Source organism: Oryctolagus cuniculus, chromosome 5 (assembly GCF_051225735.1).
Source record: "Oryctolagus cuniculus isolate XC-2025 breed Fujian yellow rabbit chromosome 5, ASM5122573v1, whole genome shotgun sequence".
NCBI lineage: Eukaryota > Metazoa > Chordata > Mammalia > Lagomorpha > Leporidae > Oryctolagus > Oryctolagus cuniculus.
In genome coordinates, this window is record NC_142871.1 from 168,138,292 (window position 1) to 168,165,269 (window position 26,978).

Here is a 26,978-nt window from a genome sequence, read left to right on the forward strand (position 1 = left end):
TGGCCCAATTCCGTAGTCTCTGAATCTCAGCTGCTTCATGTACAAAATCAGGATGTTAGTACTTTGTCCTTGGGTTGCTCCGGAAACTCAATGAGTTCCCCATGTAAAGAGCTCAGCGCAGTGCTGACGGTGACAGCCGTCGTGAGATGGCCATCATCCTGGGATTGCGGTGAAGGTTGGAAGAGAAGGACACTGCCCTGTCCTTGCAAGTGCCGCTCCTTCTGCCCGGAGTGCCACCCCAACCTGAACCCCCTCCCAGGCCTCACCAGGACACTCAGTGCTGGCTCCTTTCCTGGTGAGCACTTAAACCAAGTCTGGTCACTGAGATGCAGGCCCCGACCGCATCCCCCCTCGCACGCCTGTCTTTCATTAGTCCTCAGGACTGGTCTGTCAGCCTGCCTTCCACCCTGTGTGCCGCCCGAGGGGCTGCTGCTTGTGTGTCCAGCTCAGCGTGTGGTCGGCTAAGCGCAGGGTCAGTACTAGTTAAAGGCAGGTAAGTAGTTTGGCAGCGTCAGACACTTCTGTTTGACTCCTAAACTTTAGTTTATTGGTCAGCAGGAAAATCAGGACAGTTCTGTACTGAGAACTTTGTCTAATACTTCGACATCACTAGGTAATGAATATACTTTGAGATCATAGAAGAGCCCTGAGTCTGGAAGACACACATCAAAAATCCGGAGTTTAGTTATAAATTTAAATTTGCCATGAGTTCATAAAAAATAGAAAATTTAAAACTCTTGTCATAGATTTAGAATAATTTTTCTAATAATTATATCTTTATTTTGAAAGGTTTTGTTGTCATTTTTTAAAAGATTTTATCTATTTGAGAGGTAGAGTTGCAGCAAGAGGGAGAAACGGAGAGATCTGCCAACAACTGGTTCATTCCCCGAAAGACAACCGCAGTGACTGGAGCCGAACCCAGCCAAAACTGGGAGCAGGGGCCTCTCCCATCCTCCCACGTGGGTGCAGGGGCCCAAGCACTTGGGCCATCTTCCACTGCTTTCCCAGGCCATAGCAGAGAGCAGGATCAGAAGTGGAGCAGCCAGGATATGAACCAGCACCCATATGGGATGCCTGCGCTGCAGACTGAAGCTTAGCCTATGATGCCATAGTGCTGGCCCCAAAAGGCTGTTTTGAATCTCCATGTGGCTTATTAACTACCATGAAAAGTTGAAACTTTGATTTCTTTATGAATCACTAAGGGAAATTGAGGATTTGGATTTCTGGAAATTGAGAATTTGGATTTTTTTTAATGATATGGCATTGATATAAATCTGTATACCAAGTTATGTAGTAAGTGAATCTGTGTTTCAACGTGCAGTAGGCCGTATTCTTGCCAAAACTTAGAAAACGTATTTAGAAATATTCTCCTTATTCCTGTGCCGGTTCTCCGGGAGCTGAGGCTTTCATCATATTTGTCTCTCTGCCTCATCTGCAGAAGTGCAGAGTTACTGCTGTGTGATAAGCGATCATGCTCATGTCTCTTACCTTGCAGGGAGCCGTTGCTTACTGGTTCAAGTGTGTGTTCCTGCCTTGAACATCTGTCATTAAGTGTTCTCTGATAACCTTGCCTCGATACAGGGGCTTACATAAAGTTGTCTCAGAGCATCTTTAAATTTGGTCATTGTCTTTTGGAAGTAGGTATGGGATGGGTGTTGTGGCACAGCAGGTTAAGCCGTTTCTTAGGACACCATATTCCCTATTGTCATGCCACTTGGAGTCCTGGCTACTCTGCTTCTGACCCACCTTCCTGCTAATGCACCAGTAATGGCAGCAGAAAATGGCCACCCACTGGGGGACCTGGGTGTGGAGCTCCTTGCCCCTGGCGTCAGCCTGGCCCCATCCTGGCCCTATCCTGCTGTTGCTGCCGTCTGGGAAGTGAACCAGTGGCTGGAATCAATCAATCTCTGTCTCTGTCTCTGTCTCTGTCTCTCTTTCTCTCTCTCTTTTTCTGTTACTCGGCCTTTCAAATAAATAAAACAAATAAATCTTGAAAAAAAAAGTAGAAAGAGTGTCATTAAACACTAGAGAACATGAAAACAATTTCAGAGCTTTCTTCAGCTTACGGTACCTTTCATCCAATCATTCCAGAATGCTTACGGAGGACTGCGCGCCCTTCTGTGGGTAACTGAAACAGTGGGCAGGAGCCACGGCAGCGAGCGCAGGGCAGGACACCTTTCCCTTTGGAGCCAGGTCCTGCTTTGTGTTTGGGTGGTTGTGCAGATTTTTAAGCAAGAATGATCACTTGTTTTGTTAAGAAAAAGGCAGCCAAATAAATTTCTTTTTTGTTTCCTTTAACTAGTTCTGCCCTGTGAACTAAGTTACTTTCTCCCTCCTCTCCCCACAGACCCCAAAATAGCTTTATTAACAGGAATATATGATGTTTGTGTTCTTAAAAAAAAATCAGGGTGGTCTTAGATGTCTGTCTTCCATTCTGGCATTTCCTTTTATACAACTCTTTTGAATTTTCTGTTTAAAAACTGGCATTCCAATAGCTTTTCTTTGGCCTGATGCCTGGGTTGCATATTGAAGGAGCGAATTAGGAATGTTGAGACATCCCCCAAAGAAAAATGTCTGTTATGAGAGGAGAGCTGATGTGACACTTAGAATTAGGACTTCTTAACTTTTCTAAATGACAGTTAATGATCTTTTCTCTTTCTCTCTTTTTTTTTTCTTTCTAATATTTTGAAGGGGATTGAGAGGAATGAAAGAATTGCCCAGAGGCCAAGATTGGATTTGGTTCACCAAACTGTTAAATGTCAAATGTACTCCACTGATAATACATCTTTTGTCTCTTTTTAGGAGCTAATTTTGTTACTCGAAAAATTAGCCGGTCGGTAGCTAAAATTTACCTTGGACAACTGGAATGTTTCAGTTTGGGAAATCTGGATGCCAAACGAGATTGGGGCCATGCCAAGGACTATGTGGAGGTAGGAACTGATTCATTACATTCTTAAAAGTACTGTGTCAGTTGATGTTGAAATGCCAGCCTCTCGTGAAAACGCGTGGCCTGGAGGTGGTGGCACACAAGCTAATGCCGGCATGTTCTAAGTCATGGCACTTTCACTAAGACACAGTTCTTCAGGAGTTGCATGTAGCTCACTGATTGTTGCTTGAACAGGGAAATCTTTTACAAGTGTTCATTTAATTGTTTAAGACACAGGTGTTGATCAGTACTTCGGATGATGGATGGGTAACTGAAAAAATGTTTGAATCGTGGGCTTTGCTTTCGAGGTTCCTACCTAACCCATCCCCCTTTGTTGCACTTTGTCCTTCCTGCCCAGTAGTCACATCGCAGGACGTGCTTCATGGAAGATACTAATTCTATGTAGTTTCCATTTGTAGAATCAAAGACCTTCAGATTTGCAAAATTATTCCATTACATTCGCTAGGGGTGATGTTACTGCGGGACTTTTCGCTTCTGCCGCTGAGGCCGGTTTATCCCTCTGCGTACTTCTTACCCCGCATACCTGTGAACTGTGTCCATCAGATAGAGACAGGTACCGAGATCCTGATAATGGTGCTGTGACAAACAGTGGATGTAGCTAAAGGGAAACCCAGACTGTGATTCTTGGGATTCCTAGACAAGGTGGGGGCTTGGGTTCACGTGCGTGTGGTGTGAGTGTGCTTTGCCCTGACTAGCGTGCTTTCAAATCTGCGTGTTAGTTCTGTGGTCTCTCAAGAAGGATCGCGGTGGTGACCATGTCCATCTCCCTGGAGTCCTGGTCCGAGAGCTCCTGTGCTGTGTACCTGCCTCTGTTCCGAATGACGGCTGACCGGGGAGCAGGTCCAGCTCCCTTGTTCATTGATGGAACTGCGCAAGCAGCTTGAGCATCTGCGAGAGTGAACAAGTAGTTGGCTTGCTAAGGCAGAGGTTCGGTTCCACCGTGTCTTTGTCTTGCTAAGGCAGAGGTTCGGTTCGACCGTGTCTTTGTTTTTGTTCATAACAATTAAAGCTGCGTGTGTGCTTGAGCACTTAATACTAATTAATATGAGCACAAAATCACTTCTGATTTTAAATTTTGAACAGAGTAACATTTATATCTTTTAAATATGCTTTTCTAAATTAAAGTTACAGGAAACATTTTATGACAATAGTCCTTGGATATATTTTAAGAATTTTATATCAAAAAAGGTTGATACTGCTAGAAATTATTAAGAAAGTGGAGAAAGGGAACTGATGGCTGAAGCTGACTTTTGGTCTAGTCTAAGTAGCTTGACCTACAGAGAAATGTGAGACAAGTTGCTAAGAGTGAGCGTGTTGTTTTCTCAATCATCCCATTTTAGCATAGTCTTCACACCACCTGTACATGCTTAGAGTTGTGTAGAAAGCTATGTAGGTATCCCTCACTATCCAAACCCGTCTTCAGATTCAAGCCCAAACAGATTAACTTTCTACTTTTTTGATTGATTGATTGATTGTTGCTTGGGCAATAAGGACGTTTGTGTTTGTGTTGAGCCCAGCAACCACATAGATTTTGATTGTGAGGGAAATGTTGTGTCCCCGTGTTGCTAGTGCGTGTCATGGGTTATGGTCTTTTCTTCTTTATGCTTTGTATATTTCCCATGTTATTTGAAATCAACGCATGTTAACCTTGCGCTGGGGCGTGGGGTGAGAATAACATTTAAAAAATAAATTTAAAAATCCAGCCGAAGTGATTGGGACTGTGAAGTAGGCACAGAGGTGATGAGAAAGGCTTGTGTGAGCCCCTGCTCCTGCTGGCATCTTCCTCCCCAGACGTGAGGGCTGGCCCTGCTGCCGGAATAGCCCAGATCTTGGCACAAAGGGCCTACATTTGTGTTCATATAAAAGGAAACATTTTGGTGCAAATATTTGAAAAAGGTTGTCCCACATGAAGTCATTTTCGTTAAGTGCCTGACAAGATGATGTCTGCACAGCACGCCCAGGAGGCGAAACACCGCACAGGAGTGAGGCACTCGGGCCCTTCCACAGAACGTGGAGTTGCCGGGGGGGTCCGCAGGGGGCGGTGCACACACTTGAAGGGAATTCATTGTCCTTGGCACCAGACTTGCTCTGTCCCATGAAACCAGTGGGTTCTGTGGATGCAGCGTTCTCTGGGTTCTAATGGCAACATATGTTGATGATTGATGGAAGAAACATTTTACAGCCCTCATTTATGTGTTCCGGAAGAAATCTAAATGTCTTGATTTCTAAAAAGGTACCATTATTAAGTAAGAATTCATGACTTTGCTACTCTCCATTTTGAGAATTATTGCCATTCCTTGAGATTCCAATGAATGAAGTTCTCTCAGAGATTTATGATTAACAGTAAATTTTTGGCTAGTTAAATCATCAGTCACAAAAATGAAAAAAGAGAAGCTTTGTTTGAAAGACACGTGCATCCTGATACTATAATCAACTTTAGAATAAAGTGCTTGCAAATACAGATAAAACAACCCATAAAAATGTCCCACTTGTGCACATTTAATTGTGTAATCCTTCTCATTTATACCCAAAAATACTGGGGTATATTTTGGTTAAGTGACTTATACTTTTTTACTTGCAGATGAATTTTTATTTGTAGGTAAATTTTCCTGACTAGTTTGCTGGCAGACGGGGTGTGGCGCTCCCGGCCATGCCAGAGAATCACTCCCCAGCCTTAGACAGGTTGTGGTATCTCAGTTTACCCAGAAGGACAAAGCAACATCCTGTAAAAAATGAGCACTACTGTGAGATATACACACACACACACACACACACACACGGAGCGTGCCTCGGTCTTGTAAACATTGTTGCAACAACTTGTACAAAGTCATTTCCTGTTGCTGATAATAATTCATTAACATCACTTACAATTTTGCTTCATAGATCAAAATGTTTTAAAATTTAAATAACTAAGAAGTATTTCAACCTGAAATGAACAAAGAATATAAAAACTATATTAAATTATATTGTACTTCAGAATCAATAAGTCACAGGCAGTTACATATTTTCCAGTCTTTTATTAAGTATAGAATGGAGTAAATTTGATTATGATCACCACCCATTTACCCATCACCAGATTCTGTATTAGTATCTTCAAATACTGTTGCAAGTTTTTAAAAAATTACTATTTAAGTCATTATTGTAGTGCTAATGGCTCACAGTTGTAAATATCAATTTATAGAAACACAATGTAGCAAAAAGTTCAATTCAAACTTGTACAATATTTTTATCTGATTAAATATTCTTTTAGTTTGTATTAATATAAAGAGAACAGGTATCATGTATTCATAGATTGGGAGAAGCCATACTCTCCCCCTCCTTCCTTTCTTGCCATCTTTTCATTTAATTTTTGCAACAGCATACTTTTAATTGACTTTGTAATCACAGGCTTAATGTACCACCAACCATAATGTTCAGCAGGTAAAAAGTGCAAAGACCTACCTTTGTTCACAGGAATATCAAAAAGGACTATAAAATAATCAAATTATAAGATGCCAGTTTCTTTCTTACACTTTTTCTATATTCCATATTTACTACCGCATATCAGAGAAAACATGTTTGTCTTTTTGTGACTCACTTATTTCACTAAGCATAATGGTCTCCAGTTGCATCTACTTCATTGCAAGACAGGATTTCATTATTTTTCATGGCTGAAGAGTATTCCATAATGCACATGTACCACATTTTCCTTAGTCATCCCTTGATGAAAATCTGGGAGAATTCCATGTCTTAGTTATTGTGTACATGAAGGCACGAGGAACTCTTTCATGTGCCGATTTCTTTTCCTCTGGGTCAGTTCCCAGGAGTGGGATGGCTGGGTCACATGGTAGATCTCTTTGCAAATTTCTGAGGAATCTCCATGTTGTTTTACATATGCTTGTCTCTGTCGCAGCCTGTTTTCCTGCCTCCTTTCTTCATTTGCGTTGAAACAGCTCCTGGTCCTCATGAAAACATACTGGGGGCTCGCAGCACGCCTTCGGGCAGACTCGAGCCACCAGCTTCCAGCAGAGGAGCACTCTGCCTGCTCAGTGTCCTCGTGCACTCGGCGGATCTGGAGCTCCGGCCACCAGGCAGGCGTGTAGGCTTCTGCCAAAGCTGGTGAGACTAAAAACAGGCTGCACTGACAAAGTCAAGCAGGTTTCTTAATCATAGGATCAAGTTCTCACAACTCGTGATAAAATTATGATATATGAATATGTACTATTATCAGGTAAGATTGGTAGATTTCCCAAACTTATTGGCCTGGGAACCCTTTTTTTAAAAAAATTTTCATTTATTTATTTGAAAGGCAGAGTTAGAGAGAGAGAGACAGAGATCTTTGATCCCACTTTCATGAATGTCTAGAACACAGCAATAGCCAGAAAATACTGAGCGTTAAGTTCATTGGTAAGGGCCAGACCAGTTGTATCCTCACGCTTTCACCACACCTAAGGAGGTCACCTGCTTTGGGGACACACAGGTAGTCAAGAACACTGAGTCCCTGCTTTGTGGAGGGCTCAGCAGAAGCCATTCATAGACTGGTGAGAGGCTTTCCTGCCCAGGCCTGGCCACGCAGGTCCACAGGCAGCCCTGGGCGTCACCTTGTTTGCAGCAGGCTTTGAAGGTCACCAGGAGCAAAGATCGGATAACAGTTAGGCTGTTCTTCGAATCAGAATTACTGAATGGTGGACACTTTTTCCATGCCAGAGGCTTTTACATAGGCTGTCATGTGTAACAGGCGCAACACTCCTGAAAGGCAGGCAGTACAGCACATCTTCACTGTGCAGGTGGAGGAGACAGAGGGCTTCAGTGATTGTTCAAAGTCATGGCCAGAAAAGGTGAGTGAAGCCAGCACTCCAGCCCAGAAGGATGCCTGAGCCATGCTCATTGATGCTGATGTAAGGAAACTGGGGTTGGAAGCAGCAGGACGTGGGTAATCTTCCACTTGCGGAGAGACAGAAAATTCAGCTTTGCTTCCTTTTTCCTTCCTGCCTTTATGATCCAAGGAGAGGAGAAACATCAGATCTTACAAACCCATGGTGCTGTGTGTATCAGGCGAAGGTGCTAAGGGTGTGTCTGGGCAACATGTGTGCTGAGATTTGCATCCCCCTCTGTCCCTTGTCCTCTGACCAAGCTGGTGAGCCTTCATTACAGCTGATACCGAGGCCTGTGGGAAACCTGGGAGCCCTTGGCCGACAGATGTAGACCGAACAGAGCTGGGAAGAACTGACCACTGTCCCCATCCTTTCTTCCCTGTCCGTCAGTTTGCTGCTAGCATTTTGCTTCCTGTGTTGTGCAAATCTGCAAGGAACAGATACCATTTAAATTTCTGAAACTTTTTGCTTACTGCAAGTTCGTCATCATCAACAAACTGTGTGTGTGTGTGTGTGTGTGCACGTGCGCGCGCCCAGGGAGGAGCAAATAAAAGTAGCATCTTTTTGTGTTTCATTTATTTCAAGTGTTACTGATGCCCAAGTCCATTCTTTGGCGAGGTCTCCTCTACCTGATAGGGTAAGGCTGTGTTTGTATCATAAAGTGACCTCGGCTCACAAAGAGGAGCTCAGCTCACCAGCATCATTCCTGCCTTTGTGATCCACTGGGAGGTGACAATGCCTGCAGAGTTCCCAGGGGTGTTTACTAGGAGACCTGTTCGAATAGAATCCCTGTGACTTGAGGTCAGTAATGGGTTTGTACTCACCCTGGGGGCCTCATCCTTGCTTGGAAGAAAAATATATCAGCGCCTCCTCCTTCAATGTGCTACAATACTCACTGCTGTTTTATTTTGACTTCTTATTGACCAGTGACTGTTGCTTTAATTGGAGAGAGAAATCTCCTAACCTTCTGGAGGTTATTCAGAAAATAGTCGAAATGATTAAGTAGACTCCTTTACCTGCATTGAGAAGAACAGGCTGGGTTCTGTGTTCAACAAACCAAACATTAGAAAGGCAACCCAAGGACCTAACTGAATGCGGAAGAGGAAAGAACGGCCATTTTTGTAGACACAAAAAAAGTTTGTCCAGTTTCCAGTATCTTTGCAACCTAAAATGTTTGGACTGAGCAACCTGTTCCTGTTCCAAAGGAGTGAAGAGAAACTATCTCTGTGAGCTGGCTGTAGAAAGTGTTCATAGTCGTCCTCAGTCTCCATGGGAAACTGGCTCTAGAGTCCCTACAGATACCAAAATCCGCAGGTGCTCAGTGGCCTACAGTGTGCACGTAACCTCCACTGTTCTCCTGTACGTCTAGATCATCTCCAGGTTACTCAAAACCAAACACAAGGTAAACGCTGTGTAAATGGTTGGTATCTTGTATTTTTTCAAGAACAAGAAAAAAGTGCCTCCAGGTTCGCTGCAGACGCAGTGTTGCCCCCTGCTTGCTTTCTGTCCCAGCTGGCTGGACCCGTGGCTGGAGCACCGTGGACAGAAAGGGCCAGCTGAGCCACAAATGCAAGTGACCGTGGTCCCTTTGCTTCCTTTGTGTCCTGTCTTCTGCGGTTCTTCCTTCCATGATTTACAGCAATTTTTTAAAAGATTTTTTATTTATTTGACAGGTGGAGTCACAGATAGTGAGAGAGAGACAGAGACAGAGAGAGAAAGGTCTTCCTTCCATTGGTTCACCCCTCAATGGCCGCTATGGCCGGAGCTGCATGGATTTGAAGCCAGGAGCCAGGAGCTTCCTCCTGGTCTCCCATGCAGGTTCAGGCGCCCAAGCACCTGGGCCATCCTCCACTGCCCTCCTAGGCCACAGCAGGGAGCTGGCCTGGAAGAGGAGCAACCAGGACAGAATCAGCACCCATATGGGATGCCGGCACCGCAGGCGGAGGATTAACCTAGTGCGCCACAGCACTGGCCCCAGCAAATTTTTAACTTCTCAGTGTATTGTTTGAAATAAGCCACAAAAAATGGAAAAATTCATAAGTGGGTATTTCATCTGGTCAGATCTTTGCGTGATTGGGAATGACATCACAGCCGTAGCTGTGCCCCAGGTCAGAAACAGTAAGCCTTGATTAACCATTGTGCTAACAGAAGACACCCATGTGATCCATATTTCAAGGACAAGGTATTCATTGAGTGTCCATCCACAGATAATGTAGAAAAATGAGGGCTATTTTCAGCTTGGTTCTAAACATATAAAATTGGACATGTGAGAAGAAAAGCAGTTCTCGGCAAGTCCGTGTGTGTGTGTGTGTGTGTGTGTGTGTACAGAGGTGAAAATGCGCGTGGAATGGAGTTGCAGGTTCTGTAGGCACAGGCCCTGTGGACGTGTATTATGAAATTGTGTAAATGCCGTTTGGTCCTAATAGGTAGCAATTAACCACATTAAAGTGGAAGCTTGTTCCCCACCCTTCAGTCACTCCCACTGAGTCAAGTGTCATCCTACGTTGTGGATCGTGAAGAGCTCTTGTAGCTAAGAAGGTCGCAGCTCTAATGCTGAGAATAAACGACTGGGAGAACAACATTGAGATGGTGCTTTTCCCGCTTAGCTTACTTGCTGGGAATTGCCATCTGAAGACGGTGCTAGATGACTCTCTTCCCACTTGGTTTACTTTCTGCACTCTTTTACATTCCCCGAGTTCATGAGACCCTGCAGGCTCCCTCCTTCCTCCCAGCTGGGCTTCCGGGTTGGCCCTTCCTCTTCCTCTCCGAGCACGGTCCTCCTGCTCCCGCTGCCCCCACCCTGCTCCCGCTGCCCCCACCCTGCTCCTCAGCCAGCTCCTCTTTCACTGGTGTCTCCCACTTTACGTCGGTTTCCACCCATGAATAAAAGCTGACTTTAATTTTAATGACAGGACCATTCATATGATATAGTTATAATTGCCTCATAAAATATGACATCACCTACATTCAGTGATGATTTTGCTTACAGATGGTATATATTCAATGCTTCCTCCTTACACAAATGCACTCTGGAAAAGGCAGAAGGTATTTGGGATCAAAGCAGCCTCCTTGTGTTCCTTGTCCGCAAACACCATACGTTATTCTTGCTCTTTCCTGCTTAGTACTTGCTATAAAACGTCTCTTCTGCTTATTCTTTCTGAATGAATCCTAGCAGTGAAGCCTCAAAAAATTCTTCTTACTCTTTGGTCTTAGATAAAGAAAAAAATGTGTGATCGCCTCTGTGAGTGTTCTGTCATTTGCATTTTTAAGATCTGTTCTTTTCCCTACCTGTTGACTTCAAGAACACTAGGATAATTGGTGGCTTTTTGTAGCCAGTTTGATCCTGAAATCTCGAGTTCATGTCGTGGTGATCTGTCCCACTCGGCGATGACCAGACCACTGGTCTGGATATGGAATAGGTATGACAGGAAACAGGAGAAGCTATGGTGCAGAAATAGGATGTTTGACACTTTGGCTAGTAACTTAATTCCAGGACCTCCTGTCCTGTGGGTTATTGCAGTTAAAGAATATACAAAAGCCACGGTTGGGAGCCAGAGCTCTTGCTCTGGTTAAAGCCACAGCCTGCAGCACCCGCATCCTGTAGGGCACCGATTCAGGTCCCAGCTGCTGCACTTCCCATCCAGCTCCCTCTACTGTGCCTGGAAAAGCAGTGGAGGATGGCTCAAATGCTTGAACCCCTAAACCCATGTGGGAGACCAGATGAAGCTCCTGAATTCTGGCTTTGGCCTGGCCTGGCCAGGTCCAGCCCTGGTCATTGTGGCCATTTGGGGAGTCAACCAGCAGATGGAAGATCTTTCTCTCTGTGTCTCCTTCTATCTCTAAATCTGCCTCTCAAATAAATAAATAAATCTTTAAAAAAAAAAAAGCCACTGTCCTCTTGAATCCAATTTCCAGAGAGTTTCCTGTGTTGCTTCAGAAACTGTGCAAGTAGCTAAATATGCCACAAAGGGAAAAAGAATTTGGAAAACAGTTAAGTGAAGGTCCCCTTTTATTTTAGAAAAGAAAAAGAATTAAACTACCACTAAGCCCAGCTAATCCATAAGTTTAGTTTTATAGAAGCAGAATTATCTAAAGGCAAAGCTGAGAAATCCTTTGAGAAATTGTCTTTGTGTTGTTGGTTGAAACCTCATATGGAAATTATTAGTAAAGTTGTCAAAGACAGAGATGAAATTACTCCTTATAGCTTCCCTAAGTCGTCTCAGAGTTAGGTGAATTACTCACATCACTTGGGCTGCTTTCTCCCTCTACGTAGAGAATGGCTGGGCTTAACCCATCACTGTTCATTACTTCAAGCAGAACCTGTAAGGCAGGAGACTCCGCGGGTGAAGGCCGGCCCGGGGACCCTGGGCTGGGATGTTGCTAGCTACCTGGTGCGTCTCTTCAAGGAAGCTCTTTGTCTCAAGGCCTTGCACATGGCAGTGGTCCAGTGAGTACCCGAGTTCACGCTCCCTACCTGACCGTTTCTTTACACAGTTGGCACAATGAAATGCGTCTATACGAAATGTGTTTTGTTCCCATCAGAACATGTTTTCTTTACATACCCAAAGAGATTTCCCCGAGCGTGCTTGTCCCAGCCGCCTTGTGCTGTGATGGATTCGTTGTATTCCAGGAAAATGTTCTCGGTCATGTTGCTCTCCGGATGGAGACAGTCCTGAAGGAAGCCAAGGCGTGGCCATGTGTTCGCAGCTGGTCAGCTTCTCATTGATCTCTGGGCTTTCCTAATTTTGACTTTAGTCCTGTTTTTCAAAAGGAGGATATCTGAGCAGGTACAGCCACAGAAAGAATGACCTAGTGGCCCTGATTTACAAAACAGCATTTCACAGTCACAGAAGTGGCACCAGTGCAGAGACCAGGTGCATCGCCAGCAGCTCATCCGGGTCTGTCTGTCCGAGCGTGATCACTCAGTTTCCTCAACAGTCTCCTTTTTAGAAGATCCGTCTAGTAGCTGCCCGAGTTCCAGCTCAGGCTCTGTTGGTAGGGAGAAGCTTCCGGCTCCTCCCCTCCCCGTCCTGCATCCCAGTCCCCAGGATATGCCTGCAGAAATTACAAGAGCATGCTTTCTAACAATGGGGTTTTTGTTCTTCAACACATGTAAAATTTTACACAAAGATTCTCGTAGGAAATTCTTTGACCGTAGCTGTAGAAAAACTGCTACTCCAGCAGTACTCTCTATCTTGTGTGTGGGTGCAGTCTGTTGAATCTTTACTTAGTGTATACTAAGTTGATCTTCTGTATATAAAGATAATTGAAATGAATCTTGATGAAGAGTGGAATGCGAGAGGGAGTGGGAGATGGGATGGCTGCAGGTGGGAGGGAGGTTATGGGGGGAAAAGCCACAACAACACAAAAGTTGTACTTTGTAAATTTATATTTATTAAGTAAAAAAAGAAAAACTTTGCAAACTGTGCAGGAAAAAGAACAAAAAAGCATCCTGTAGTATCACTTCAGGGTCTTGCGTTGTGATTTCGTTTCCTCCTGGCTGCATCCACCCATGAGTTTAGAGGATGGGCTGAGTCCCAGGTCTGTGTCCAGGCTTTGCCTCAGAGAGCAGAGCAGCTGTGTGGGCACCTGTGCTAGAGGGGCCGGGGTGCATTCTGGGAAGGTGACCGTGACCTCCTGCCCTGTGCACCGTCTACCACCACATCCACAAGAAGCAGGCAGTCCCCTGAGGTGGAACAGCTGTGCCTTCCTCCTCACACCAGCAGGAAGCAACCAGGAACCCAAGCACTGTAAGGTTTCCTGATTTTTCTTTCTCTTTTTTTTAAGATTTTATTTTATGTATTTGAAAACCAGAGTTACATAGAGAAGGAGGGGGAGAAAAAGAGGTCTTCCATCTGCAGTTCACTCCCCAATTGGCCACAACGGCCAGAGCTGTGCCAATCCGAAGTCAGGAGCCAAGAGCTTCTTCCAGGTCTCCCACACGGGTGCAGGGGCCCAAGGACTTGGGCCATCTTCTACTGCTTTCCCAGGCCACAGCAGAGAGCTGGATCGGAAGTGGGGCAGCCAGGACTCGAACTGGTGCCCATAAGAGATGCCGGCACTGCAGAAGGCAGCTTTACCCGCCACACTACAGCACTGGCCCCCATGTTTTTTCTTAAAATTACTCGCTGATTTTCACTGAATCTTAAATTTCAAGTTCAAAAACAAAATATAAAACCTTTGCTAACACCCAGAAGGTCATCATCTTATATTTGTATAAAGCTTTGTATCATTTGCTTGTTTGGATCTGATGCCCCCGCGGAGAGGAGAGCAGGAATCACGACTGTGGTTCTCAGAGGGAAGGGCTGCCTGCACCCTCCCGGACGTCCCTCGCCTCTGCCCTGTGCTTGGTGCTTAGCCGTTCCTGAGAGGCACTGAAGCCTCACTAAATGTGGACTAGTTAGCAAACATAAGCATCTCACTGAGAATTACAAGTAAGCGAGTGTTTCCGTTGCTGGCCTTGTACGCTTTCTCCTCGCCCGGTGAAACAAGTCCGGTGGGGCCCTGGGAAGGAAGCCGTGAACCTCGGAGGGGCCGGGAGAGTCTACATCCTGTGTCCTGACAGGAGACGTCCTCTGCAGTGCGTGGTGGTGTCCGGGTTGTACATGGCACAGTGTGAAGGAGTCAGCCTCTTCATGCGGAAATACAAGTTCAACAGAAATCACTTCACTTGTTCCTTATCTTCGGAAACACTGAAGTCAGAAGTTTGAAGAAGTGGCAGAAGGCTTTGCATTGCATCGCCTTCGTCAGCGGTGGCTGTAGCTTCATTGTAGTTAACTATCTGCTCGGGCCTTTGGGAAACTAAAGCATTGTTGACCAGGCTGGGCCAAGTGAGTCATCCATTAGAATTATCCCCAATGAATTACAGGTTTGCGTGTTTAATTGCGCGTGGTGTAAGGCTTTGGGATGTTAGAAGTCTAGTGGCGCTCAAAAAATTACATTAGCTTGGTTTAGTAAGGTCTTCACTAGCTCCCCTGACCCTCCTCCCTCTCTCCCTCCCCTCCCCTTCTCCGTTTAGCTCCACTCCCCCTGCCGTCTCCAGTCTGCTCCCTCCCAGGCAGCAGGAATGGGGTGGCATTAAAGCTCTCTGGCAGAGTCTGCGCCAGGCTGGCGGCATCCTGAGCATCACGCTGTGACTCTGTCCAGGGCAGGGTCCCTGAGAGCTGGGTGAACCCCTGATGGTGCGCCCCTTTCGCAGGGTGCCGGGTGCGCACCGGCCACTGTGCGGCCAGCGTTCCGCCGTGGGCTGCTCTTCCTTCCTTTTCCCTACAGCTGTGTTTTCCACGTGGAATGCAATAGCAGAAACATCCCAAGCATGAAGCAGCAGCTACGTGAAAGCCACGATTATAGTCGAGTCATGGTAAAGCATGACACGGCAGTTTTCTCAGCAACGCGAAGGCCACCAGGGGTCCTCTGGGAGGAGGCTGGGGGGCCTGAGTGGCAGGCTCCCTGCAGCCTGGAATGGGCCTGCGTTTGCAACCGGCTTGAAGTGGCAGTTGTTGCTTTCTAGCAAAAGCCTCCCTGAATCTGAAAATTACCCAGTTAGCCTTTATTTTCAAATGTGAGACCTTGCAGAGTGCTGAAAACGTGTCAGACTCCTTGACCCTCCGCAGCCCTGTAAGAGCAGCGCAGGCCTCCCGTTCTTCCCCTCGCCCGCAAGGCCTGCAGAGCTGACACCCCAGAGTTTGCCTCCGGTGGGGCCTCCTCTGTGCTCCTGTTACTCAGGGCCCTGCGCTATGGTGTTCTGTCCGCCTCCTGCCCCACTACCTGTCCTCACTGCGGAGGAAGGCCAGTGTTGGGGGCCTGGCGTTCCAGCCCCTGGGCAGAGCTCGTCTGGGCCTGCCTGCCGGGGGAGCTCTCTGCTGCAGCTGCCCTCACCCCCACTGGAGTTTGGCTGCACTCAGCCGCTTGCTTCTCAAAGTTCTGCTCTCCTGCTGGGCTGCGCTCTGAGCTGCCTCCCAGGGGGCTTTTTCTCAGGGCCTAACCTCTTTTTACCCTCCTCCTCCAGACACTTAACTGAAGAATTGGCCTTTTCCCATGCAGCCTAGGCCCTTTATTTACATCCCTGCGGGCCTCTGCCAGAATTCTCTGGCTGACTTGTACCACGTCTGACCTTGCTGACCCCCTGTTGTAACCCTGAGCTCCCCCTCACGGTGACTTGATCGTTGGGTACTTGGTGTGTGTTCACTGGATGAGTACCTGGCAGTGCAAGAACCTCCTACTAGATCAGCCTCATTGATTCATTTCGTTCTGCATCAGACAGACAGACAGAGCCATTCATTATCCAGAGATAACTGACTCCCAAACAAAGCTGATACAGCTAGGTTGTGACGTGCCTTGTTCCCCTTCCACTCCGGTGCGGTGCAGTGTCAGGACCCAGGAACCTCTGCACGGTGTGCTGTGCTCGGTCATCCCATCCCTTCACGCATCAGTCAGGGTACAGGCAGTCTCCATGCAGCTCACAGGTGCCAGGGCTGGCCTCTCTGGGGTTACCCCAGCCCTTCTGTGATTCCAAGGGGACGGCAGCCCCAGCAGTGCTGGGAGGGAGGGGTAGGCTGGGTCGCAGCATTGAGGCCACCGCATCCCTGAGCCGGAACCTGCTGTGGCCCTTCTGGCAGAAGGGAGGTCAGGCAGCCAGCCGCGGAGCACCTGACGCAATTGGGGGAGAGCAAGGCAGCGTGTCCGGGCGCCTGCGGTGTGGGATTGGCCTGGGGAACCCGGGTCCTGCAGTGTCTAGCGCTAGTGGTGGACTGAGTGAGCCCGAGCACAGCCTGTTCCCCCAGAAGCAGCCCAGACTGCTGTGTCAGGTGCCGTCCCGCGTGTGGACTTCACGCAGTTGTGAATAACCACGTTTAGCCGGATGCGTGCGGAGCCAGAGTGTATACTCTGTGGTTACTTCAGACTCTGTATTCAAAGGTTCACCTAAAAAAAAAAGTTTTTACGATAGTTCACAGATGTTCCTTGTAATACAAATCATGCTGTTGGCGTCCACGTTCTTGCAGTAGTGCCTGAAAGAGCTCAGTGGCTTTTCCCGGCAGGCAGAGCGTTCAGATGGCTAGGACGGATCTGCTGTGTTGCTTGTTCTTCTTTGCCCCACATCCACGTACTGATCTAGGTGGGACCGTGATGCACATCGAAACGTGTCTCATTTAGAAGGCGCTCGCTGCTTGTCAGTTTTCTGTGTTACCATATCTGCATTTTTGTGCTTGACCTATTAGTACATTTTTGGCTTTATAAAGGGGAAAAAAAGTGCTTCCCTCAGCACAACCATCTGGCTTCGTTTCCTGTTCCCCAGCCACTCCATGTGCACTCCAGCGAGGCCACCCCTGCGGTTTTCTGAGTGCAGTTGTTACACTGGTGGTCCTCGAACTCAACTGCAATGATGGAAAACTTATACTGTAGGCTGCTTTCAAGTCTAAAGTTTCCAAGGTGGAAAAATACATATTATTGTCATTTTTGACATAGTATATTTTTTCCCTGTAGCTGGAATATAGTCTTTTAAAAAGAATTGCACCACACTATTCATTGAGGAAGAAAACTTGCTTCTAAAATTGCTCTTAGATAGTGAGCCACCAGATTTCCGTGAAGGAAACTGAGGCCACCGGGCACAGAGTCAGTTCACGCTCACCAGACACAGGCTTTCTTATAGGGTTGGATGACAGCAGTCACGGAGCGAGGTAGCAAAACCTGACGACCGTGAGCAAGCCGTGTGGCGGAAGGGCTGTGCGCGGTCATGCTTGGCGTGAGCGGGTTGGGGTGAAACTCTGAAAGGAAGTTTCTGATGCTGCTTGGGGGTTCAGAGCTGCAGAGAGGATGTCTCGCCACTGGACCTCTGTCCACCACGGTGTGCATGCAAGACTGACATGCTGTGTTTTTATGGTGTGACACTCCACCGATTTTTGAAAACTTCCAGACCAACAGCATACCTACTTTGCTTTTTAGGAAATCCTACATTTTAATGCAACATGTTTGTTCTTAGAAACAAGCATCAAAAGAATTTTGTTGGTACACTCTATTTTGTTTTTTTTTTCCCCCACTCTGTGCATGTCCCACAGACAGCTGAAATATACAAGCTTTAGAGAAAGGAACACTCCCTATTTTGAGGGTACTTCAAGAATTCCATGAGAAAAACAATTTAAAAATAAGTTTATTTTGGTGCAAAAATATTTGAAATCCATGCCTAGTTTTTCATAATATATATTTTTCATGAGCTCTGTCATGAGTCCTCGTGTGTGTTTTCATTAGCCAGTGGGTACTACACTCTGCCTTTGGATGAGACTGCGCTATAGAGCCGTTTGTATTAAAAATGTCCAGATTTCACTGCATAAGATGATAAATGTAAAGTGCCCGACCCATTGCCTGTCGTACAGGAAGAATTCTAAAACCTTTGGGCCCTCTTCCCAGTCCTTTGATTAGCTCACTTCTTGTTAGTGGTCAGGAATGATAAACCCTCAAGTGAAGGACTATGCAGCTTTATTTCTCTCCTTACTTTGAGAAAGTTTTAAAAATGTAACCTTAGACTTAACCATTTTGCATGATGGGTTTAAAGACTTTTCCAGAAACTCCACACCAGCAGATTCCACGATCTGAGGTGTTTGCTCCCATGCAGCCTGCCAGTCCGTGGTCCCTCCTAGACCCTGCTTAGTCCACATGCCACTTGAAGGTGTGCAAAAGTCGAAGGGAATGCTCATTTTTAATTTTAAGAGGAAGGAAAAAAGTTTTAAAAAATTGAGGCTAATAAAAGTTAATGAGGAACATTTAAATCCTTTAATGGTTCAATTTATGTTGCAAGTCAGCATGGTTAATGCCATTATTATATGCGTGTGGCTACATCCTCTCTCTGCTATAATTCTTTCCCCTTGAAATTGAGCCAGCACAACAGGGAAGGCATATCACACTCATGTGATTTCTCTTCATTCTTTTTGACAAATTCCATGGTTTTTTTTTTTTTTTTTTTGAATGAGAGAAAGAGCAGGCACAAGGAAATTAAAATATAAAGGTCTGTTTTCTCTGTCCCCTCCCCCTTCTTGACAGATTACTGAATAAAACATGGTTATCAGCAGAGTGACCATTTCTAATAGTCTCTTTGTGCTTAAAAATTTATTTTGGGATGGGAAACATTCCCTAAACCCAGAGGGTACACTTAATATGCCAGTTTTCATTTGAGAAGAATTACTTTTCAGTTGTAGGTGTTTTGGGATGTAGCCTGACTCAACATCCAGTATTAATGGTCCAAAGATAGAACCACTGAACTTTCTGACTGGCCTTCTTTGGGAGACATTAGCATGTCCCTTGAGACGGTTTTCCCAGCTCTGGTTACGCCACTCGGCATGTAGGGAAAGCTTATTGCTTTCAGAAGCCCTGCTCTTGGATGGCCCCGTCTGTTACCCACATCAAATGCACGGTGCTTGTTGCTGTTTCCTTTGCATTAGAAATGTACTGGGGCGCCGGCGCTGTGGTGTAGCGGGTAAAGCCGCTGCCTGCAGTGCCGGCATCCTACATAGTCTCCAGTTCGAGTCCCGGCTGCTCCACTTCCAATCCAGCTCTCTGCTGTGTCCTGGGAAAGCAGTAGAAGATGGCCCAAGTCCTTGGGTCCCTGCACCCGTGTGGGAGACCTGGAAGAAGCTCTTGGCTCCTGGCCGTTGCGGCCACTGGGGAGTGAACCATCAGCTGGAAGACTCCTCTCTCTCTCTCTCTCCCTCTCTCTCCCTCTCTCTCTCTCTCTCTCTGCCTCTGCCTCTCTGTAACTCTGCCTTTCAAATAAATAAATAACTAAATATTAAAAAAAAAAGAAAGAAATGTACTGGACCCTCAGTGTGTCCCTGAGTGTAGAGTCCAGGCCACGGGGACGCATCAGACCACTGAGAGCGCTTCTTTACTCCCCGGGTGCACAAATAAGCCGCACTGTTCTCAGGCAGCAGCCGCAAAGGTGAAGAAATGATTCTCAGTAATGTGAGTGAGGGAACTTTTGTGTGATGTGTTTAATTGATAAGTGCCCTTTAGTTTCCAGACATTCTTCTTAAAGCACAACACCAGTTTCTTCATAGCAGTTTAAAAAAGTTACTACTTGGGGGCTGGCGTTGTGGCGTAATGGGTGAATCCACTACCTGTCCCTGTGGGCACTGGCTCGTGTCTTGGCTGCCCCACTGGTGGTCCAGCTGCCTGCTCATGTTCCCTGGGAAGAGAAGATGCCCAGGTGTCTGGGCCCCTGCACCCACATGGGATGCCTGGAGGAAGCTCCTGGCTCCTGGCTTCAGACCGCTGCGGCCATCTGGGGAGTGAACCAGCAGATGGAAGTCTCTCCTCCCCACCACTTCCCTCTTTCTGTGTGTAAACTACCTTTCAAATAAATAAGTAAATCTTAAAAAAAAAAAAAAAAAAAAGTTAGTACTTATCCAGAGAAAAGCCTGTACCATATATTTCTTAAGTTATTAACTTCATCACTTGTTTTTGTTAGGGATAAATTCTATTGGTGTACATATACTTGTGGAATTTATCTCTACACATGGAACATTAAATCTTATTTTAATTATTTATTTACTTGAGAGACAGAGAGAGTAAACTTCTGCTTGTTCACTCCCTACCTGCCTGTGAAGATCTGACTTGAGTAGGACCAGAGCCGGGAGCTGGGGTTGTGGTCTAGGACCTCCAGGCAGGGGACAGAAAAAATGACTTGCGCCGTTACCACTGCCTCCCAGGGTGTGCATTGTCAGGAAGCCTGAGGCAGGAGGCAGAGCTGGGCTAGAGCCAGGCGCTCGAGTGTGGGGTGCAGAAGCGTGCGTCACTGGGTCAGCACACGGGTTCTGCGACCTTAAATCTCCGCCTGTGTCCTCTCGTCTGAAGTCTGCCGGTGAGGACGTCTGACTGGCTGAGCGGAGGTCCCTGCCTGCTGACGAGCCTCTCTCTTGTGTTTGGGGTCCTCCGCCTGGGCTGCTACTTCCCAAGCTCCAACAAATCACTTTATTACAGCGCGTCTTAATTTTCTTGGCTCCAAGGAAAAGGCTAGCGTTTTGCATAGATTAAGATTCATAATCTGAGACTGTAATTCCAGCTTAGTAAGCCCATTTTCCATATTGTCTAGTGCAAAATGTGTGCTGTATGTAAATATCTGCCAACAACAAAACGCAGTGTTCTGTGATGCAGAACGTGGCTTTGCGTTTTTACATTGTGCTGTCCATGAGTGACAGGAGTCACTTACGCAGCTCAGTGCCGTCTTTTTTTGCTTTTCCATTTTCATCAGTTACTTGGGGCTAGTTTAAGCTAATATTTCTGCTTACATACCGGAGTAAAAGGTGCTATAGGGAACAGTGCCGAGTAGACATAATTCAAGCTACACATACAAACCATTTAAATTTTTCTAGTAATCAAACTAAAAAAAGTAAAAAGAAACAGGTTATATTTATTTTAATAACATAGTGTTTACTTCAGTTAATCACAAATATTATCATTTAAACATATAAAAATACTGTTGAATTACTGAGACATGTCACGTTCTTTTTTATGAGGGGGGGGTCCCAAGTCTTCAAAATCCATTGTGCCTTGAGCACTTCACAGCCCACCTGCTCTCATGTCAGCCCCGTTTCAGGTCGTGTTGCCACCTTGCACCTGCCCTAGCGAACCTCGAAACTAGCCGTGGGATTCGGCCTCCCACACAGAGCTGGATACTCTAAACCCAGCACCCGGGCAGCTGGGAGAGCAGCAATCCAGGGTGCTTGGTGCTGCAGTCTTTTTGCACAGCACTAGATGATCGTGTGACTTCGTGCCTCAGGGACGCCCCCTTTGTCCCCAGGGATGGACCCAGCCATACCATCCGTCACACTGCAGGGGCAAGCAGAAGGCTCTTCCTAGACTCCTCCCAGAGGTTCTGGTGTGGCTGCTGGCAGCACACACTCAGAGAGACACCTCTACCTTCCCTGACCACAGATTGCCCCAGGGGAAAAGAGCCCACAGGGATCACAGTGAGTGGCTGCCAGTTTTAAAAGTTGATTTATTTATTTGAAAGGCAGAGTTACAGAGAGGGAGAGGCAGAGAGAGAGCGAGCGAGCGAGCGAGCGAGCACACTTCCATCCCCTGGTTTACTCCCCAAATGACCACAATGGCCAGGACTGAGCTAGGCCAAGCCAGGAGCCAGGAACTTCTTCTGGGTCTCTAAAATGGTTTGCAGGGGCCCAAGGACTTGGGCCATCTTCCACTGCTTTCCCAGGCTATAGCAGGGAGGTGAAGGACCCAAGAAAGCATCCAGTTGTTGACACAAGAGTACCTGTGAGAACAGAGAATATGCTTTTGATCTTTGATTTAGGTGGATAGGGTGTTTATAGCTCTGTTTTCTTTTTTTTTTTTTTTTTTTTTTTTTTTTTTTTGACAGAGTGGACAGTGAGAGAGACAGAGAGAAAGGTCTTCCTTTGCCGTTGGTTCACCCTCCAATGGCCGCCGTGGCCGGCGCGCTGTGGCCGGCGCACCGCGCTGATCCGAAGGCAGGAGCCAGGTGCTTCTCCTGGTCTCCCATGGGGTGCAGGGCCCAAGCACTTGGGCCATCCTCCACTGCACTCCTGGGCCACAGCAGAGAGCTGCCTGGAAGAGGGGCAACCGGGACAGAATCCGGCGCCCCGACCGGGACTAGAACCCGGTGTGCCGGCGCTGCAAGGCGGAGGATTAGCCTAGTGAGCCGCGGCGCCGGCCAGCTGTGTTCTTGCAGGCTGGTAATTCAGACATAAGCAGAGCCTCAGGTGTCGGGTGGAGTTCTGTAGAAACTTAAAGTTCTGCTGGGAAGTGAGATCCACTGCATTGTAGGTAGCATTTGCATTGCCCATTTGTGTGTGGCTTATCCCACTAAATTTTGAAGATTGCCAGAGTTCACTGGTTACAAAAACCAGAATATCTGTTTAAAAGGAACTTCCTCAGTGTTTATGCTATTCTCACGTTATTCTTAGTGGCCACGATTTGAATGAGTTGAAGACTTCCAACGGTACTGGTGTGACTGATGTCCTGGAGTTTCGGGTGAATCCCATGTCTTCCTTCTGTTTACTGGGTAGCATCTTTGTTCTCAGGATCTCAGCGTCCTTATTCTAGTGCGGGAGATGCTCTAATGCCCTAAGGGCTGATGGGCCTTTGGCATCAGGTGTGAGTCAGTGGCAAACCTGAGAGTTTACCCCAGGACTCCCGACTCTGGGATTTCTGTGCTAATCTTTGGTGATTTAAGAACGTGCAGAAACAGAATCCGATAGCCCGTTCCAGAGCGTGTCCGGCTTCTGGGAGCAGTCAGCCTTGGGAAGGTCTGTGCTTCTCCTTGTCTTCTGCAGTCCTGGCGATGACATCTGAGGATCAGAGCGGGGAAACAAGTGTGGCCTAGTGCCGATTTTCTTTCCATGGCGTTTTGTTCCTTTGTCAGCTGGAACGGTTTCAGTTAAAAATGGTGCCCTCCTTATGGAAGTTTATATCATAATCCAAATTCTGTATCTCTCAAAGAAATTTGATTCTAATATTTTTTACCAAGAGAAATTGAGAACAAAACAATTCAACCTTTGTAAAGCACTTGGCAAAGAATAGCCGTAGGTTCAGCTTCTGAGTGTAAAAGATGAGAACAGGTATGGTTCACTTATTGATCGGCTTCTGTCTGTACTATATAGGTAGCCAGCTTCACTGCTCTCCACCTCGCATTACTTTGCAGCCTTGCTTGTGCCTTTGTGAAATGCGTGCCCCTGCAGACCAGGCCCAGCCCACCGCCCAGGAAAGAAACCAGCTTTGAATAGGATAGTCCTTCTCTGAGGTCCCGAATGAGCTGCCCAGCCTCAGGTCCTGCCACGGTGCTGGCAGTTGCTTTCACATTTGTCATGGGTGCTGCTCCCTCAGCAGCTTTCCTTAGGAGCAGCCCTTCCACGTGGGCCTGGAAAGACACTCAGGGGAGGCCTTCTGTTTCCACGTGAATGTGGCAGGTGGCTGGGACTCGACACCGCCTGGGCCTGCCTTCCCAAAGACACCTGCACACGTGTGCACAGACACCCAGTAGGGCCATTTTCACACACCTGCGCGCACAGCTGTGTGTCGGCACTACATGCAGGTGCACAAAGCCCCCAACCTGCAGTCATGGCAGCTTGTGTCCTCAGTACCAGGACCCTCCCACGTTGACTGTGGTAAGAGCTGTATCACCTTTCCCTGTGGCGCTCACAACAGCTCTGCAGAATAAGCACTGACCCAGTTGCCCCAGAATAGGGGTTTGGCTTGGTTAAGTGGCTTGTCCGCTGCATGGGCAGGTCAGCGGCCATGATGGAGGTGAGGCTGTGTGAAGCCACTGGCAGGTCTCACGCTGCATTTTCGTAGCAGCGCCACCTCCATCTTTCTGGCCTTCTTGTTGCTTGTCCTGAATTTCCCTTCTTCCTTTGGCAGCTCATTTCCCCCCACCATTGTGTCCATGTTAGGGAACCCAGCTTTGCCTCTAAGGATTGTTGACATTTGTCAATCTCTGTCAGCCGCATGCTCCTTGTGACACTGGGGACAGGCTCATCCATGCTGTCTAGTCTATCAGCACCCTGGGGAGGGAGTCGGAGTTGCTGGGATGGCGCTCGGGTGCAGGCACATCTCCCTAGGTCCAGGCATGGCTGCAAAGAGGCAGTGGGCATGAACTTGTCATCTCTGACCTGGCCAGCTGCAGAGTTGTGGGCACACTGGGCTGGGTGTGGGGTCACCATGCTGAGGGCCCCCACTCAAGGATCAGGCAGCACGTTGTCAAGGCCACAGCCCAAAGAGCCTGCCCAGAACAGAAACAAATAACGTCATTAAGTGGATTGACCCTTTTTGTCTTTGTTTAAACAAATAACTGTCTTCTTTTGACTTACTCTGTCTGCCTAAAAAGTAGAAATCTGCCTATATTTAATGAACTAAAAGTTGGGGGTATTGTGAAGGAGGAGAAGTGGCCAGGCGGACTTCCCCAAGACAACTCCTAGGAAGGAGGGGCCCTGCCCAGCGCAGCCCCGGAATGCAAATGAGAGCCCTGGTCCATGTGAATGCACCCTGGGGATTCATCCTTGTTCGGGGGAAGGCTGAGCCCCGAGCCCCCACTGCCTGGCAGCCAGCAGTTTCAGGAATCTCTCTCTTCTCTCTCCCCGCTCCCATGTTTGCATTTATTTTATTTCATACAATTTCAGGCTATTTGCATCTCAGGTCTTAGGAACGGCTTCTTCCGAGGCCATTCTCCGAACGCTTGCCCCGCGGCCCTCGGAAGTCTGGAGGTCCTGTCCTGACACCACGTGCTCGACATTCAACAGCGCTCTTCTGTTCCGCGCCGGCCCTCCTCCCCAAGGCTGAAATAAATCACAGTTGGTTGAGACCCAGTCGCAATAAATCAAGACCTGTCCAGAACTGGAGCCTGCCCAGTCAAAATGTCATAGCTTGGCTTTCACTGAGGATTAATTAAAGGCCTGATATAAAGCCCAGATGTGCTGCAGCAGAGTAGCAAGCTGCCTGGTGGCTGCGTCTCCCCAGGTTTCTGCCCACCCAAGAATATGGAGGAGGACAGGAAAGGCATCCAGGGGAGGGAGGCGCCCATCAGCACGTCTGGGCGGACTTTATCTAGTTCGCAGAAAACGGGACAAGCTTTCCAGCAAGACCAAAAAAAAAAAAAAAAAATTCTGTCTTTGTCAGGCTATGTGCATACCACGTTTAAGTGGAAGGAAACATAATAGACCAGAAGTCGTGTTTTAATTGAGAAGACAAAAAGAAAATGAACTAAGTCTAGGAGCTATCGTTTTCTTTCCTTTTGTAAATGTAGTGACATTAATGCCTGGTTTGCACTGAACTTGTAAATTTTTTAGAGCATAGCAGCTGTGTAGATAAAATGCCTTTGAGATGTTTTTAGTTCACAGAAGAGGTGACTCAGAGAGCCTTCGCATTAGGATTAGCTCTCAGTGCTACCTTTAGTTCTACATAATTCTGCATCGCCACCAAAAAAGAGTACTTGATAAAATTCCCATTGGACAAATCTATGTTAAAATGAATATGCAACACGAAGTAGTTCTCCGTATGTACAAAGTACCACATTTGAAATAGAAACCAGATACGGCTTATAATTCAAAACCTACAGAGTGCCCATGTTGTTGTATGCCTTTAAGCTTAAAATGTACCACTATTTGTAGAAATTCGATTCTGAAGTTGGAAAAATAAAGACATCAAAGACTAATATTTCAATAATATTTTCTTAATGTAATATGTATACTTTTTCCTTACTGAACTTCTGGAAATCAGTCACTTAGTAACTTTTTAAACAGAATAAAGTGAATCTCCTGATCACTCTGCAATCTGTAATGGGTAATTGATGCTAATGAGAATATTTTGATAGGAAAATTATGACTGTGGGTATGGGAGCTTACTATTTTATGTAGCATGTCTTTATCAGTAACATTAAACCTTTTTCTAAAGTAAGATTTGTTTATTTGAAGTGCAGAGCAACATGGTAGGGGTGGGGGTGGAGAGAGCGAGAGCGAAAGCTAGAGAGAGAGAGCGCGCGGGAACGCTCTTCCATCCACTGGTTCACTCCCCAGACGGCCACAACAACAAGGGCAGGTCTCCTCCGTGGTGCAGGGCCCGGGTGCAGGTGCCACCGCCTGCTGCCTTCCCAGGTGCTTCAGCAGGGCGCTGGAGCCAAGTGAAGCAGATGAGCTTGTGTGGGGTGCTCTGTCGAGCTGTGATGTGGGGTGCTGGGGTTGCACGTGGCAGACTAACCCACTGCACCACAATGCTAGCCACTCACATTGAACTTTTGTCAGTGGAAAATTCAGCTTTTCTCAGAATAACGTATTTCCTCACAATGTTATATTGATATTTAAATTATAGATTTGGCGACTTAGGTTTTTACGAACTTAAAAAATGAGCTAGCATACTTGTTAAACAGATGTAAGAGAAATATTGCAGTTTAACTTGATTCACCTGAATGTTTTATCTAATATTTGACCCAGATACTTAAATGCGCAACCATATCTACTTACAAAAGTTTTTTTTAATCTGTTGGACTTTTAGTAGCCACATTAAAAGTGGTCATATACAGCTTAATGTTTTTATGCCGTAACCTGCTTGTTTTGTGGTTGAAGTAGCCATTTAAATAGGCGCTAAAACACTTGTGCTCTGTCTCAGAAACAGCAGTCTCCGCTGTTACCCAGACGGTCTCCTCTGTGTTTCTAATGAGGTTG

The 26,978-nt window shown here is 46.7% G+C and overlaps 1 protein-coding gene across 1 annotated transcript in view; it reads left to right on the plus strand.

Moving 5' to 3' along the window:
• Window positions 1–26,978, plus strand: part of GMDS (GDP-mannose 4,6-dehydratase) — a 628,352-nt gene that overhangs the window by 308,318 nt on the left and 293,056 nt on the right. Inside the window, exon 7 of the mRNA XM_051855925.3 lies at window positions 2,803–2,930. Coding sequence (XP_051711885.1) covers window positions 2,803–2,930 — 128 coding nt within the window. The remainder of the gene's footprint in view (window positions 1–2,802; window positions 2,931–26,978) is intronic.